This window comes from Anarrhichthys ocellatus, unplaced genomic scaffold (genome assembly GCF_004355925.1).
Source record: "Anarrhichthys ocellatus isolate YVR2014 unplaced genomic scaffold, GSC_Weel_1.0 scaffold30, whole genome shotgun sequence".
Taxonomy (NCBI): Eukaryota; Metazoa; Chordata; class Actinopteri; order Perciformes; family Anarhichadidae; genus Anarrhichthys; species Anarrhichthys ocellatus.
This window is the reverse complement of record NW_022280060.1, coordinates 319,711-337,266: the sequence shown is the minus strand read 5'-3', so window position 1 is coordinate 337,266 and position 17,556 is coordinate 319,711. Positions and strand designations below refer to the sequence as shown.

Here is a 17,556-nt window from a genome sequence, read left to right as displayed (position 1 = left end):
CAACCATATTTGTACAACACCACTGTTACTTCAACCATGCTGATAGAAATACACTTGTCTTTTTAAGGCACTGTGCATAGCGATGTAAACAATAGAAAACCGCACAATGTGTCAACAGCTTTAAATGGCACATGGTTTCTTCAAAATATCACTGTTGTAGAGGAAATGTGTGTACAACCAGACAGTTTAAAAGAAAATGTAAAAAAGACAGAATCTTTGGATCTAAATAAGGGTTTGACCGTTGCTAAGACCAGACATGAAATATTTATATTTATTTAATTTCAACAAAGTGTGATTCATAGATCCTGTATATATGACCCAATAAGGCAAGAGTTTAGTTGTTGATAATATTTATACATCAACTCTACACTAAAGAATCTGCATTGCATTATTCAGTATATAAACTGAAATGTGAAGGCCTGTATCCCCAGTTTGTTTGACCAGCAAAAGCCTGGAGGAATTACAGATACATCAGCGTCTGTCTGAAGAACACTGATGTGGTCCCTGGAAGACACACAGCACTGGAATGTGTGTGTGTGAATTTGTGTACAGTCCTTTGCGGAAGGGAGGGGGTCGTCCTTCCATGAAGTTAGTCAGTGTTGTTTTGGCCTGTGTTTACGGAGCCTGCTGTACGCGTTCAAGTGAGAACAATGGGGAGGAGGCTTCCAAAATGGCGACATAAATCACAGTGTCAACCAGGCAACGAAAAAGCGACTGAATGCTGCTAAAACCTCTTTCGAATCAGGTGTACGGTGGCACAAAACGAGAAAGCGTGTTGGGTGCTGTGTGTTGGAGTGCTTTGTTGAAGGGGCCAGGCTGCATGTTTTTGAAAGCAGATTAAAGATCATGACAGGAAGGGCCAGGTTTAGGGAAACAGGAAAACTGATGCAAGGAAGTGGACTACGTCACCAGCCTGCCCACCACAGTCTGTGCTAAAAGTAGAATCCAGAACCCAGCACAAGTATGGAGTCTTTGCTCAAGTCACCAATGAAACTTGTACTTCTGACAGGTACGTGAACTTAGCGATCCTCTAGCACGGCAGGTGTCTTATAGTGGGACAGTGATGGATGTGTCTGTATTCATGGGGTCTTCATGTTGGCTGGGTTTGGGTTTGGGCTATGTGATGTAGCAGCAATAGAGCTTAATATACCATTTATTGGTTTGTTTTATGATTACCTAACAACAGATTGTTTTGTTACATAAACTGTATTTAAAACGTATACATAATGTGGTTTAATTTATTATTTCAGTGGATACCGTGTGGTTATTCGTAGCAGGTAAACCAGAAAGCCACAAAAAATGCCATTTTTACTAGAACCACGCTTGTGAAAAGAAGCAGCAGTTGCATCACAAAAGGATTTGGACAATTTCTTTCATGGTATAAGTAAAACGTACACACTCTTGTGTCTGGTGTTTGTGTCTTCGCAGCATGGCTCTCCAGTCTCATGGACCCATGCAGCCTCTCTAACATTTGCAATTCTTGTCACCAACTTGCAACATGCAAGGCCCTGAACGGATCAAACGACGCCTGCTTCTGCAACCGCGGATATACTGGAGATGGAACTACATTTTGCAATGGTGAATATAAACAGACAAAGCCACCCGTGTGTGACTGAGTATTTGCTGTGATTCAAAAGTACAACCTTGTGTGGAGCCGTCATGGAAGCCTTGACTATTTTTAGGAATAGCCCTTGTTGTTTGTGGCTTCTCAAAATAAGCAGACAGAAGCATGAGGCCAACATTCGTATACATTAATTTAACATTTTTAGAACACGGTGGTTGACTGTGCAGTGCAAAATAAGTTGGATGTATGCAGTTGAAAACATCAGTCACTAGTTGTGTTAAAGCTTCTTAAGATCATTGTTTATTTAAATGGGATACACATAAACACGCTTAAAACGTTAACTGTGGTCATTTGATCAACGCAAATCAGGATGTTTTGTGTTGTATTGCTCTTTTGCAAATTGAGGGTAAGCCCCCAAAAATCTAAAAAGACAGCATGTTGCTTGACTTAGTCCACAGACATAGAAGGGATTTATCCTACTTTTTAACATGCAAAGAAACTTCATTTGTTTTTGTAAAATGTTGCTTTTAATTCTTGTGAGTGAGCTGAATTTCCATTTCAATATGTGCAGGCACCATGTGGGGTTTTCTGTCCACCGTACCCTCTTTGAGATGCTTTTTATTTGTTATTCGTCTTCCCCACTAGCTACAAAGCAGACGAAACATTGCAATGTAAAAAGATATCCCCGCGACAGAGCTCTATTAGTAACATTTTTAATGGCCAGCGTTGTCTCAGTCAGCATTGTTACTCCTGTTTTGTTTCTGGGCTGTTTAGAATTCCTGAAGCCCTTTTGGTTTCCTGACCAAACCTGATCACAATCACAGTGCAGCTTACATATTTCAAGGGCCAAAAGTAAATCAAACTGTGAGTAATACAAACACTGTGGCGAGTGATTTGAAAACAAAAAGGCACAATGCGGTTCAAGGTTAATGGAGTCCTTATGCAGTAGCAGATTTAAAAACAATTCTGTTCATTTGGTGTGTGAGTTCATTTAATGCAAAAACAATCAGGGAATATTGTTAGTAGTTCGATTGTTAGTAAAATGTCACAGTTTGTGCCATGAATTAGTTCAGGCTACATTACTTTTTTGTGTGTAATGACTATAAAAGTTGAAAAGAATGCCAAAAAGTAATTTATAGATTTGATAATCTGATCCATTCCGTTTTTTTTTAAACTTTTTTTCTCAAAAACAAAGTGACAAAAGCACTCTCTACTGTGTACAGATAGCACAAAGACATCAAAGTGAATCATACAATATGTGGATACAGTGTTTATGCAGCAGTGACAGCTCAAGTGTCCCGTGTGTTATGGAGGTATTTCCCTTTTGAATACAGCCGCCTCTCTCATCAGAGCACAGGATTTCCTTTACCGGACAGCTTTTGTGCAAAAGGTACAGAGGAGAGGAAGAGCAAAGCGTCCATCATAGACAAGTTAAAACATCAGCGGAAAGTCTTCCCAGGTCATTTCTAATAAACTGAGCGAGCAGAGACGGTCTGTGCGCTTGAGAGTAAAGCTGGAACAGCACTTTCTGTAATGTGTGGGCCAATACAGTATCAGCAACAAACTGTTCTGTGTCTGGTGCTTTCTAAACGTGGGCAGCAAAGATACAATATTTCAAGTGATTTGACTTTCTCAAAATCAAACAAAGGCACATAACTGCTCAGCAATCACAAATGTCAACAATACAAATTGCATGGAAATTAGAGCCAGGCAAGGCTTTAATCAAGGCTAGACTAAGTTAGTGGAGCCTGAGACAAGACCACAACGGAGCCTCGTCAAGTTCAAACACCAGGATCAGGATCAAATCAATGTGTTTTCAATAGTAATCTAAATGTGGAGGTTGAATGAAGTCAATATTTTTGTGAACATGCACTCAAAGCCCCCGCCGAAAAAAAGATTAAATATGCTGCTATGGTGATTGTCTGGGGTTAGTTTCCCTCCAGAAATAATCCGACCAAATCATAATTTCTTAGTTGATGGCGAAAGGCAACAGAAGTTTCAGCACTCACTACGGTTTCTGTGTTTGGAAAACAGATGTTCATGTTAAAAAAAAAGCTGCCACCACGTTCCCCCCCGTCATGCTAATTCTGCTGTTTGTACAGTTATCCTTTTTCCTCGAGCAGAGATCATTTACTGCACAATTTTATGTTGAACACAAAGCCATAACATCAGCTTTTGCCAGAGCTCTCTGATGGTCCGGCCATTTTGCATAATGCTCCGCAGTCAAAGAAGAAAATTCATTGTTGAAATAGCAGAGCAGAAATTTCTATATTGTTCTGCAATGAGCAAAAAGCTAATTCTGCCACAAAACTAGTAGCTTTTTGTGTGAGGATCGACATAATAATAATAGCAATATTTAGCTTTGTTTGTCTCCTTGGGGGAATTTGTTTATTTTTAGTTCTTGTTTTCTTGATTTACGAACACACATCAAATGTGGAAAAATGTCAAAGGCACCTCAGCAGTGCCCAGGGGGTGAACTGGCACCTCTCCAGCTACCAGTCCACACTCTGTACCTGGTATTACCGGTTATCCTCCAGCTCCCTAGCCAAGTCCCTACGGACTGAGCTACCGCACTGCTGCCCCCAAGCCACTTTTGATAAACTTGCACTGATGCTTTGTCATTACTCAACTACAATTATCTCCAGATATCTCCATCCGAAACTTCCAGAAGAGTCGATTGCAGCGCGTCGGGGCATTCCTCTAGAGTACGTTGAAAGGCCTTATGGGAAAATGTAGCAGAAGGAGGGCTGAGACACGGTAGACTGAACAAAAGCAAAAAATTAACTATTACAGTAGAATTAATTGAAGAGCATTAAACATTGAACATTATTAATATAGTGTCCAAGGATGATGAAATATTGTTGCCCAAATAAAGGGTTAGATAAACAAGAGTTTTAACTTCCTGAATTATAGATTTTTTGTAGATCTAAATATGTATCATACATTTGTATTTGAGCCAAGAATGAGAATAGGCTGAAGTAGTCTGAGCCTGTGGTCATACGCCTGCTGATCAGTGACATCGTCGGGGCAAATCACTGCAACATTAAAGCATTTCATTTTTCTCTTTTTTCGCTCATCCAATTTATTTCTTGAGCCTTTTATTTTTATTTTCTCCAGCATCTAACCCAGTTTACCATCTATCCTGACTACAGATGACAATGAGTGCCAGAATGTGACTAATATCTGCGGGGACAGGGGGAGCTGCACCAACACAGCGGGCAGCTACTACTGTACATGTGTCTCTGGATACACATCAACAGGACTGGCCGAGTTCCAGCCCAACGATGGCACCGAATGCATCGGTAATGTACGATTCACTGGCTCGGTACTTTAAAACGCAGAGAAATTATAGTTTTGGTCACGTACACACATACTGACAGAGGACCTCATGTATATGTGGGAAGGCAGTTACCACACAGCTGCGAGGGCTTCAGGATTGTGTGCGAACTGTTTCCTCTTTCACTGTACTGAGGAGGATAAACGTGTTGGAGCTGATTTTTCCCCCCTCGGCCTTTCACTTCCTTCCCATCTGCTATTCTGAGCAACCACCCGAGATCTTTTGCTCCATTTGCAGAAGAAGAAGAACACCTTCATCACATGTTGTGGGACAAAGTATCCATGCAGATATCCAACTGGGTGACGGACATCATTTAATGCAGTGATAAAGCTGATTTACGAATATTCAGAAGTGTAATGCAGTGTATACAGTGTATTAAGTGTCATGAATGGAACTATTTATGCCACAATCTTTATTTGTGTGGAGGTAGAACATTAACTTTACTTCAATTCAAGCATCACTTTTACACATTTGTGAGGTGGACACATTGTAAAGACATAAATAAATGTGTCTGTACGTATTAGTTGTTTATATTATGCTATGTTATGTTGTGAGAGTGACTTTAATCATTACGTGTTGATCTTTAATTGGAGCTGAACTCTTTATTTGCACCTTTCAGATATCGATGAATGCAAGTCAGGACAGGTGTGTGGACCAAACTCACACTGCCACAATACGAATGGATCTTTCTATTGCACCTGTCAGCGTGATTACATCCCAACTTCAGGCACTAAGCACTTTCATCCGGAGAAAGGTGTAAGATGTAAAGGTCGGTATGAGGATGGAAGAGCTCACCTGCACACACACACACACACACACTCACTCCCGCACTGGTACTTTCACCCAAGGACATACATTTTTCTTCATCTCTTTTTTCTCTCTTTCTCTGTCACACATGCACACACAAAACAGAGCAGAATTACATTTTTGTTGAAGAATCCATTATGCAATACATCAAGTTAACGGTGCAATCGTAAATGTGCTGATGTTTTAAGCTACCTTGATCACAAAGTGAGCCATCTGATGTTACGTCTGTGCAGGTTTTATGTAATTCAGACTTTGGTGTATCATGCGTTACCCTGGTGAAATATTGGGAATAAATTCAGCAATCAAAGAGATGCCTAAGGTAACTGTTGTTTTTTCAGACCATCCCCAAAAATACTGCCATGACAACATCGGGTGCATCACACAGACCGTCAACAAAACACTCGAATATGTAAGTACCCCTCTTCAGGAATTCAGCCAAGTATGGCAAAATAGATATGATGACACTGCCCTCTGTTGGGGAGAAACACGATGAACATGAAATGAAACAGGCTGACACAATATGTTACAGTTACAAACGCTCAATCCCAATGCCCCCCCCCCCTAACGCCTTAAACCCTGAACCCTTGAAATGGTGTGAATACCAATGGGACAGCACTTTGCTGCACCATATCACGTTACTATGACAATGTCAAAAAATATGATGTACAATTGTCGGTATTTATTTTAGACTTTTTACTCCCTGATTTGAACATCTTCCAGGCTTTTTCATCACTAGATGGGAGGTGATTTCAAATAATTTATTTACTTGTTTTTGTCAAAACAGCTTCAATAACAAAATTAAATGTTTGACAAATAAATCTGTGTAATATAATATCTGCTTCCATTCCTCTGAGTTCATGTGTTTTTATGTTCCATATTTAATCATTCATTTTTCTGAGTAAATGTAATTTGCCAGGCTGAACACCCGCATGCCGTTCTCTTTGTTTACCTTTTTTTTTTTACGTCTTCGGCTTCCACTGGTAACCCCGTGTTTATTGTCACATTGCTATGAATTGTGGGAAATTCCCTTGGGCAAAGTCTGCAGAAATGCGGACTTAAGGAAAGTGTTCACAAAGGGCTCAAAATGTCTGCGAGAGAGCCCTCAGACACTCGATGATCTGACAGCGGGACAATCCTGAACTAATTGTGGAGACCGGGGATGGACATTGGACACCTGCAGAATAGCTGCACTGTGAATGTATGTGTCAGTGGGAATTTCAGGCCTTGTTTTATGGTTTGGGTTTTAACTAGAGTATATAATGTTTTCTGAAGCATATGTCTGCGTGTCATCATGCATGCTCTTTTCTCCAGGATGGTCCTTTTGGCTACTGGAGAAGGGAAGGGTTTAAAATATCTAACTCTGGTTTATTGACAACTAACAAACTGAACAAACTAAATGTTCAGCTCAGTCCACAGATGTTTACAATGGAAAACAAATATTAAAGTGTGAAAATGATATGCCACTTTTATTTTATTTAACAGAAACAAACATACATGTTAAAAGAGCAGCTGAAAAAAAACTGCACCTTTGATCTATAGGTGGCAACATCTGTTCTGAGAATGACCAACCAGCTCCTCCCTGTGGGGAATAGCCAACTTGCTAAATATGTACAATATATGCACTTGAGTTTGAGTTTGGGTGAGCTATATACCAGTTCCATTTAAATAAGAAGAAAGCTGTGATCAGTGATGGACATTTTAAAGTCTGTGTCCAACAAAAATACATCAATACTTTTTAATAAACCATGAAGGACTGGATGTAACATGTTGCAAATACTCTTACTCATTCACTTTTCCATCCATCCCAGATGAGCAACCTCACGGAGCCCCAGAGTCTGCTGAAGGAAATTGCCAAGCAGACGTCCGGCGAACTCACCTCAGTGGAAGTGATCACATATGTTGAGGCCTTGTGTCGATCCGCATCAACACTGGCTGCCCAAGAAAAGGATTACACTGTCAAACCATCCGTCATCAACTCAACTCTTACAGTAATCTTTGTTTACCATTCTTGCTTCTCAATCAACATTTGTGCTGTGCAGTTCTGAGAAAGAAAAGTTCGACACTTCAGTACTTTTGAGACGGCAACAGAGGCAAACCTAGATAAACATACTGTTCTTAACCATGATTAAAAAACACATCGCATGCTAAACTATCACACACATGTCACTCTGATGAATCTGCTTTTCATCAGAAATTAGTGAAAGCAGTAAACAACTTGGTGGAGAAGGATGAACTGGTGGCTTGGAGCCGAATGAAAGAAGAGCGTCGGGAACATACCATCACCAAGCTGTTACATACTGTTGAAGAAAGTGCTCTGACTCTGGCTAACAACTACAAAACTCCAGCTGAGCTCGAAATCAAAGCCACAGAAATGGGTGAGATAATTATTAACACAGAGCGCTCTCATAGACACTCCAATTATATTAAATTGTCCTGCCATTTATTACCACCTGGGTGCAGAAAAGTGAGGTTTTGGATAATTGTCATTTTCGTACTATAATTTCTTTAATATCTGTCTTTTTTTTCTCCTCAACCACAGAACTGAAGCTCTTTACCTTTGATGCTCGTCACATAAAAGTCAAACTGTCTGCGTCAATGGGAGGTGATCATATAAATTTAACTCCAAAACTGAGACCAGAGGACGACAGGAATGGTAAAGTAGCTTAGTTTGCATGTTTAAAGGATGGAAGGATATATGACTATATATGCATGCTTGGGTATACAGGGAGTACTGTTTTGCTATGTGTTGCTATATGCCACATATGTTGTACACAAAAGCTAAATTAAGTCATCATATTCTCTTTTTTGTTTTCTGCTTGCCTTCGGGTGCATATGTCAGAATTCGCTCCAATAAAATCATCTGAGCAAATATCAAAATATCATCTCAAAATATGTACGTCTACCTTGTCCTTATGGCAACAGTTACACATGCAGCATGCAAGACACAACACTTCTTTATCAACTCCTGCTAATATTCAAAAAGGAGCATTAATTCCTGTCTCGGTAGCCTGTTACATGATTTTATAGGACATTCACGTTACTGTCAGTAAATTGGTTGAATATACACATTGAACTCTACACACTCGGTCAGATCATAAAGCTGATTACATATGATATTTCCAAATAGCTTTCTGCTCTGCGTGATCTAAGACAACGTTTTAATTGACCGGCAAAGATTGATCAAAAATACAGTAAGTCTGACTCTCTCCTGTCTGTGTTAAAAAAAAAAAAAAAAAAATGTTGTCCATCAGGAAGTGTGTCAGTGGTGTTTGTGCGATACGACAGCATCGGTGGCATCCTGAAGCCGAGCAGCGACCCGGGTGTCACCGACTACTCTCGCTATGCTGAGACTGGGGAAATCACTGTCAACTCCCAAGTCATCGCGGCAGCCGTCAAACCTGCTGACGTTTACCAACTTGACCATGTCACCTTCACTCTGAGACACAACGAGGTAAAGACTCTACAGAGTGCTGAGGCTGCCTACATTGTATTCCACCGCTGCACTCTTAGTGTATACCTTCCAAATATGTGCCGCTTCTGAGTGGCAGTGTTTCTGTTTTAAACACTTTTGGACCCAGTTATACAGTTGTTGCATGATGCATCTTTGTTATTCCTTATCCAGTCTATTATTGACTTGAAGTAGTATTATTCTCATTAAAAATATGTCTTTCTATTATTTGACAAATCTGAAGGCAATCTACATGCAGGCTTTCTTCACTTTCCTGCTGCCTTAAACCCGCTGCTACCTTTTATGTCATATACGTTACATTTATCAACATTATAGTAGCTCCCAATTGGATCTTGTTCGGTTTAAAACATCAACATCCCATCATATATATCCTTGTCAAACTGGAGAACATGCTTGCGTTCTCTTTTGCTGTGAAGAGCAGCTACCTTATTCCCACACTGACTCTCGCAGTAACTTGATAACTGCCAGAGTTTCCATTAAAGTCAAATTCAAACAAACTCACCCGGGAGGAATAGTTGGTGCTTTGTGTCAGGTTTTTAGGAAATTTTAATATATTTCTTCCAATGACCTCTCAGTTAAGGCGAAATTGAAGAAGAAAGGTGAATAGATGATGGAGGAAAGCGGAGTAATGAGGGAAATAACCCTAAAAGTTAATGTACTGGTATTTTTTCTTTTAAGATAATTAAAATGTATGAGAAAGTGAAATCATTATTTTTGTTGGACCCTTGAGGCTTACGCCTAACAAAGGAGGTGATGATTTATGTTGAGCAATGAAAATTTTCTGTAAATTGCCTTTAAAGAGCAACAATCAATAATTCGGGCTCCATTTTCCTGCGGATTCTGTCTCCTTGTGGTATTTTTTCTTTCCTGCTTCCACCTGTTCTTGTGACACACTGCGCATATTCATTTGATTGAAAAATGAAGGGATTTAAGTAAATTACTAATTGTTAAACAAAAAAATATGAACGCTACACCAACTGGTCTGAATACAAATCTAATCTAAACATAGTAAAGATTAAGAGAATAGAACTCAACCTGAAAATACTAAAACTAAACTACGTTTGCATTTTTTGTTATTTATTCATGATAGTGTTGTTTTTTTACAACAGCAAATGTAGTTGTTATGTGGATCATTGTAATTCAACTCAAATTGAACAATTTATGGAAATATGTTGACCTCTGCTTTCAAAATATTCATGTGAATTCTTAATGAAAATCTGGACTCGTGTACATCCCAATGTTATTGCTTTCAAAATCACAGTGAGCTGCAGCACACATGACTGCACGTAACTATCTGCCCCTGTGTCGCTTTGAGCCAAAGTCATGCATGATAAAGATATTACATTATATTATTCTAATGATATGTCAAACAATTTTCAAGACCATAAGAATAGTACAAAAAAGACGAGACAAACAAAGCAATAAAAAAATTAAATAAAAATTGAGATTAAAGTAACCTTTTTAAATATCATGTCTGATGCACTCAAACTGCACTGGATGTACAGTAATTCATTTTAAGGATCAGTCTGTTTTTAATCCCCCGTTATGGTATCAAGGAGCAGAACAAAAAGGAATAGAAACGGCAGCATGAACAGTTATCAGCGTCTTTGTTCCTCTCTGTCCCCTAAAGCCCGTTGACACTGAAGCTGATGTGACCACGTGTGCTTTCTGGGAGTACGAGCTCGACAGCCTGCGGGGCCACTGGGCCACTCGTGGCTGCAAGACCGTCCACGTCAACAGCAATGCAACCACCTGCTCCTGCAATCACCTCACACACTTTGCCATCCTCATGTCCTCTGGGCGAGCCAAAGTGAGTGATCATACATTCAAAATACAACTGTGTTTTCTATTTATTTATAATTTTATAAATACATTTTATAAAATAATTTAATAAATAAATACATTTCTCCACTGCTGCTTTACATTATTTATCAAAATGATTTGAGGAAAAACGGTTGATCGTGCAGAGGATAAGAATGTTCTCGGTCCATAATCTTTCAGTTCATCTGGAAAATTCTAAATATTTGTTGTTTTATGAAACACTCTTTAAATGTCTTTGTGTCCTTATTCTCCACCAAGACAAGTTTTTGAACACCAGTATTTTGTGTTGAAGGTGCTGATTGTCAACAAAATTGTACCGGCTTTTAATAATGAATTAAAACAACTTATTTCTATATTTTATTATATACCAAGACTTCCAAGTATTCATTTCCACTCAAGATAACATTCTTGATAAGTTGCAAGACACCGTTTCGTGCAACACAAAAAGTTCAAATCAAAACCAATGAAACTCTGTTGGGCTTAGCTGCTCCTAAAGGCAATGTGACTCACTGTACATATTTAAAAAAAGTAATGTCAGAGATATCCACCCACACCCTTTAAAGATACACTCCCTGTTGTTTTATAGCACTCAACAGTGCCCTCAAATGTTCTGTCGGGATGTCGGAGCACTGCTTTAACAAAACCAGAGAGTGTATTTATACATGAAGAATTCTTTAGTCAAAAGAAATATTTTTAATTAAGTTAATTAAAATGAACTTTTTTATGACTCTTTTTCTGTAACATATCATCTGACACAGCAGCACCAGAACAAAGTATGTCTGCAACCCAACATATTAGTGTAACTCCAGCCTACACCCACCCGTGTTATATATCGAATGACTCCAACCAGAAAACAAGAAATTACAACTTCAGCCTACCATGAAACCGTGAATGAAACGCCTTCCCCTTTCCATTTGCTTCTCAGCTGGTGGCCCACTACAACATCCTGACCCGGATCACCCAGCTGGGGATGATCATCTCCCTCATCTGTCTGTCCATGTGCATCTTCACCTTCTGGTTCTTCAGTGAGATCCAGAGCACCAGAACCACCATCCACAAGAACCTGTGCTGCAGCCTCTTCATGGCCGAGTTCATCTTCCTCGTGGGGATCAACATGAACACGCATAAGGTGAAGCTTCCGGATGAACCCGGCGAAACAGAGGAAATCTGCTGTTTGTGTTGGAGTGTGTGAGCGCCACTGTTCTGTTCTGTCGTTTTATTGATTAAAACCCTTCTCATTTGTACTTTTACCACTTTCACTTGCTTTTTTTTGGTTAACAGAACAACAACAGAATGGTTTCTGTTCATCTCTTTGACATGAAAATGCTTAAATATCAGCACTACATCTCAGGAATTAGGCTAAACAAACACATATGACAATTCTTACGTGAAGGGATAAAATAACTGTGCTTTTACACAATCTCTGTCTCTATCTCTCCTCTATCGTCTCTCTCTTGGCAGCTTTTCTGTTCCGTTATCGCAGGGCTGCTGCACTATTTCTTCCTCGCGGCCTTTGCCTGGATGTGCATCGAGGGCATCCATCTGTACTTAATAGTGGTTGGCGTCATCTACAACAAAGGCTTCCTGCACCGCAACTTTTATATCTTCGGCTACGGGAGCCCTGCGGTGGTGGTGGCCATCTCGGCAACGCTCGGCTCCCAGTACTATGGCACTGATAAAGTGTAAGTGCAAAAAGAGGTGGGAAGACAAAAAGTTCTTATACAAACACCTATTTGTCAATTTCATTCAGCATTTTTTCAGAGAAGAAAGATAAACAAATGACATTAATTGTAAATACATGGGGACAGAGATTAAATGTGGCCTGCAGGGACATAAAGGAAGTAGAGGATGCTTGGACGGCCTCGTAAGGTGATAATTAGTGTAAAAGAAATTCTGAGAGGTTTTGGGTACCGTGGAGAGTTTGAATAGAAGTCTATAAATAGCAGTAATTTTTTTGTTTATTAATGTAAAATATAATTAAAATTATGCAAAAGAAGTGCTGATTGTTCATTCCCGTGAGCAGAGGTAGCTTTTTCTAACCAATTGTTTTTGTGCTTGTAAAATAAGTAGGCTATGTATTAGCCCATACAGTATTGTCATAATTAAGATTCAGCTAGATTAGACTGAATACAAATGACGGAGGGCAATGATGCTGCAGGAGGGATTATTGCATCTAAAAGACACATTCAGTCAATAAAAGTGTTTGTTTTATAACACAATGATTTGTGTTACAGGTGTTGGCTGAGCACAGAAAACCACTTCATATGGAGTTTCATTGGGCCGGCATGTTTGATCATTCTGGTAAGATCTAATAATGACTGTTTAAGTATTAATTGGAATCAACAAATAGGGATTGTTTCAAAGATTGATACCTGCTTGTTTGTCAAGCTTGTTGTCATGTTTGTTTTGGTCGGTTTCCCCTGAAGGTTAATCTCTTGGCTTTTGGAGTAATCATCTACAAAGTGTACCGGCACACTGCTGTGAAAAAGCCGGAAATCAGCCACTATGAAAATATCAGGTGGGATTATCTGTACTCTTGTTGAGGTCAAAAGAATATGAAGATCAAGCTGTAATTTCCTCATTGGATTAGAATGGTTTCATGTGGTTGTCCTTGTAGTATCTTATTACAATTAGTTGTTTGACTTAAAATTAAGTTTTATTTTTTGCAATCTCTCTGTTAAAGTCAGTTTCATCACCCTCAGGTCCTGTGCCCGTGGTGCCTTGGCTCTGCTGTTTGTGCTGGGAGCTACCTGGACTTTAGGAGTTGTGCACATCCTCAATGAGACCACCCTCACTGCTTATCTCTTCACCATCGCCAACGCCTTCCAGGGCATGTTCATCTTCATCTTCCTCTGTGTCCTGTCCAGAAAGGTAACCCTGTGGTCTCTTGGATTTACTTTTCTAAGATGTATCTATGTATTCAACATTCATTGTGTGGCTATAGTTGGACCGTGAGCTGTTCAGATCAAGACAATGGAAGTTAAACCGCTAGTGAGCATCATGATAGTATGTTGATAGAAAGGAAATATACAATCCCTTTGCCATTTAGAAAATGTAATTACAATATGTTATATTAGGTGAAGGAAGAAGCACGAAGATTGTTAAAGTAGCAATATCACAAAGAAAAAAAATACTCCATTACAAGTAAAAGCCCGCCTTCAAAATCGTACCTACAGTAAGTCAAAGTACACAACTATTAGCAAATTACTAACTAAATTAAAATAATGAAATAGTAAAATAGCCCCATTCAAAGTGTTATATTTATCATTTCTGTATTGTTACATTTTGAGCAGAAGAAAAGTAAAATGTTCCCCTCTGAAATGAAGTGAGGTAAAGAAATAAGGATTGATGAAATGTAAATACTCAAGTAAATCATGATGGTATTTAAATACTATATGTTTTTTATCTAATTCTGGCCTTCTTGAATGTGTCGTTACAGATTCAGGAGGAGTACTACAGACTTTTCAAAAACGTGCCATGTTGTTTTGAATGCCTGAGATGAAGTAACGCGAGCTGAGCCTGATCGCTTGTAAAATAATAGTCGACACTACAGCTTTGCAATATCCTGTGACTCATGCTGTCAGTTTAAAAAAAACAATATGGGAGGAAAAAACAGATGTCTAACAAATGAGAACACGCAGCACTTATAACTTCTAAAAGTCTTGTTTCCCCTTTTAAAGACTGCTCTATGCATCAGTAATTCAAAAACGTTTTTCAGTTTAATTCAACACCTTTGCAGTTAATGGTATTACTCTTCAAATAACATAGTTTGTTGTCTCTGTTCTTTTCTGGTGTTTGAAATTTATTTGTAAATTATTAAAATATAAATGTGGCAAACTAACACATCTCTGCTGCTCACTTTTTTGTGCAAAATCAATATTCTTCACCTCCCTTTTATGAACATCAGAGTGTTGAGGATATTTGAATTGTCAGGATCGTTTCACACGATGGCCGTGAGGAAGGTCAACGTCCCCATCTACTGGACATAACGAGGAACCACATATGACACACAAAGAGCTGGCTACACTTTAATATATCCATCTTTATTATATGCGCTAGCTCCCCTTTGTGTATTTGTTCATGTTTGTAGCATGTTGGTCCATATGAGCTGTGTCGTAGCCCTTTAAGGCCTTGTGATACTGGCCTGTACAGAAATAGATAGTGTGGTTGTGCCTTTATTTTCCTGCTGTGTTTTTGCCTTATTGCAGCAATCACCAAGCCATCTTCTGGGCTGCAGGGTATTTACTTTAAGAAGCCATGTGTTGAACAACAAACAAATTCTTTCAAAATTTGTAATTTTTCTACACAGACAAAAGACACGTTTTCTCCATTTTTGTCCATTTGAGTATAAAGTTTAGTGTAGTAGTAGCAGCTTTGAATGTCTTGTTTTAACAAAAACAAATACAGGAATACAGGATTCACTGGTGTAGCCTGTTGTATGGCGACAAGACATAACAGTGAAGTAATAGAGATACATCTAGCTCTGAATAAACAGCAGTCAAAATAAACAGTTCAAGCGCGGTTTCAAGCAGTTTAATTCAAATTGACAAAACTATAGTATATCTGCTGGTCCTCCTCAAGGAGAGCCTGAAGGGAGAGAAGACAATTGTGCAGCACAGGGCGGCACCAAAGACCGATTATAAAAGTATTATCACTACTCACCTTATTTAAAATCAGCTTTTAACCTGTGAAGTTAGTTACGTATGTTTTTGTGCTGTTCCTTGCTGTTATGTTTTGTTTATATTGTAATTGCTTTTATTGTTTCATTTTTTTTATCATGTAAAAAGTGTCTTTGAGTACTTTTTAAAGCGCTATACGAATAAAATGTATTATTATTATTTAAGGCAACCACACCCAAACTACCAGCATGCACCACTCCACTGAAGATGCAGGTGCCACACCACACGAAACAGCACCCAGTGCACACTCGCTGCCACCAGGTAACCCTACAGAGGGACCAGCGTTAGTTTTAACTTAATATATTTAAAAACAGGCAGCATTAACAAACGCAAACAAAACCTAAAAGATAAATTATATAACATAAAATAATTCCAGTTTCACATCCTCTGACATATGGACATCAATAAATACCAGGAGATATAATATTTAACCTAGATGGTAAATTAAATACTTGCATTTGTGTAGTCTACCAACGACTCAAAGCGCATTACACATGTCATCATTCACCCATTAACACATTGACACACTGGTGGCAGAGGCTACCATGCAAGGTGTCGCCTGCCCATCAGGACCCTAAACTAATTCCCATTCATTTATACATTTACCACTTAAGGATCAATTTGGCGTTCAACGTCTTTCCCAAGTGTCCTTTAACCAAGGACTAGAGGGGCTGGAGGTAGAACTGCTGATCTTCCGATTGGAAGACGGCCCACTCCACCATTGAGCCACGGCCCTGTACAGGAAGCCATATAAGGGTGCATGTCCTCCAGGAATAGCTCAGGCTATTCACTTCACGAACAGATCGATCAAGTAGTACATCAACATTTCACAGCATACATTAGCAGAACATTTGTTAATCTGGTGCAAATTACCATCATAAAACTACTGTCAATCGTAGAGTAGAATGTGACGACATGTTGGCCGAGAGACATTATAAAGCCATGACTTCCCTCAGGAAGAATTACAACTGTATATTGGAGTGGGGAAGGCTGTGTTGAACCAGCTTTACTAAGAATAAATACCCTATCTGATTTATATGATAACTTAAAATCACTCCATGTATCTTACTCTAGATTTCAGTGTGTACCTCAAACAAGATATGAAAGACAATGAAGCTTACCATTCAAGCTTGGCCTTTTCTTACCTCGTCTACCTTCGTCTTCCCCGAATTAATGAGATCTGCTGGATCCTAAAATCCCACCTCACTATACATGACTCGGTTTGGCTGACAAAGGTGCTGCTGAAACTTAGATCATGACACGATTAAACCCGACTGATCTTCAAAGGCTTTTTCTCCTCTTTGTTTGTCCTCAGAAACAAGTTTCTCAATTCAATTTAGGGATAAAAATGTGATGTTTGTGACCTCTAGTGGCTGTTGTTAAAATAAAAACCAGGAAAAGCAGATAGTCAGGTGATGTGAAGCCTGGGGAAGCAAGAGGTAGGATGGCTTATGTGTGATCACACCAGGGACTCTTGTGTTGTGCAATCCAAACATAACCCCGAAATACGGCATAAATAGACCTTTTTGGCTGATTGCTGCTCGGTGTCATCACCATCAAACTGCCAATATAAACAGGGCCGCTTGTGGAGACCTTTAGACTGCGGCACATTGAAGCATTGGCACGAAGAGCACTGATTCACCACACTTTTGACTTTGTTGTATCCAGGAGGAGAGCTTTGTGATGCCAGGGGACACTTTATAGATTTTAATACCGGGAGTTGCTCCAGATATTCAAGGAGCAAAAGAGTAAACCAGCTGCTCTGCCTTCACTCCACGTGGCTGGGTTTCACTGAGCGAATGCCGAACCCGCTGGGTTCATCCCTTCATTCAGCTGTGAACAATTTGTTTACTTCATTTTCTGACTGATTACAAAATGA

At 39.3% G+C, this 17,556-nt stretch overlaps 1 protein-coding gene across 1 annotated transcript; it reads left to right on the top strand.

The window, feature by feature from the left end:
- Nucleotides 1-906: 906 nt before the first annotated feature.
- adgrl4 (adhesion G protein-coupled receptor L4) lies at nt 907-14,837 on the top strand. Its single transcript, XM_031864217.1, has 16 exons — nt 907-1,009; nt 1,429-1,578; nt 4,717-4,866; nt 5,521-5,670; nt 6,047-6,117; nt 7,517-7,696; nt 7,900-8,083; nt 8,248-8,361; nt 8,960-9,159; nt 10,808-10,987; nt 11,924-12,127; nt 12,460-12,680; nt 13,233-13,299; nt 13,425-13,516; nt 13,701-13,869; nt 14,438-14,837. Exons 1-16 carry the CDS (start codon nt 964-966, stop codon nt 14,498-14,500), a joined length of 2,241 nt encoding a protein of 746 aa, XP_031720077.1. The 5' UTR covers nt 907-963; the 3' UTR covers nt 14,501-14,837.
- The last annotated feature ends 2,719 nt before the right edge of the window (nt 14,838-17,556 follow it).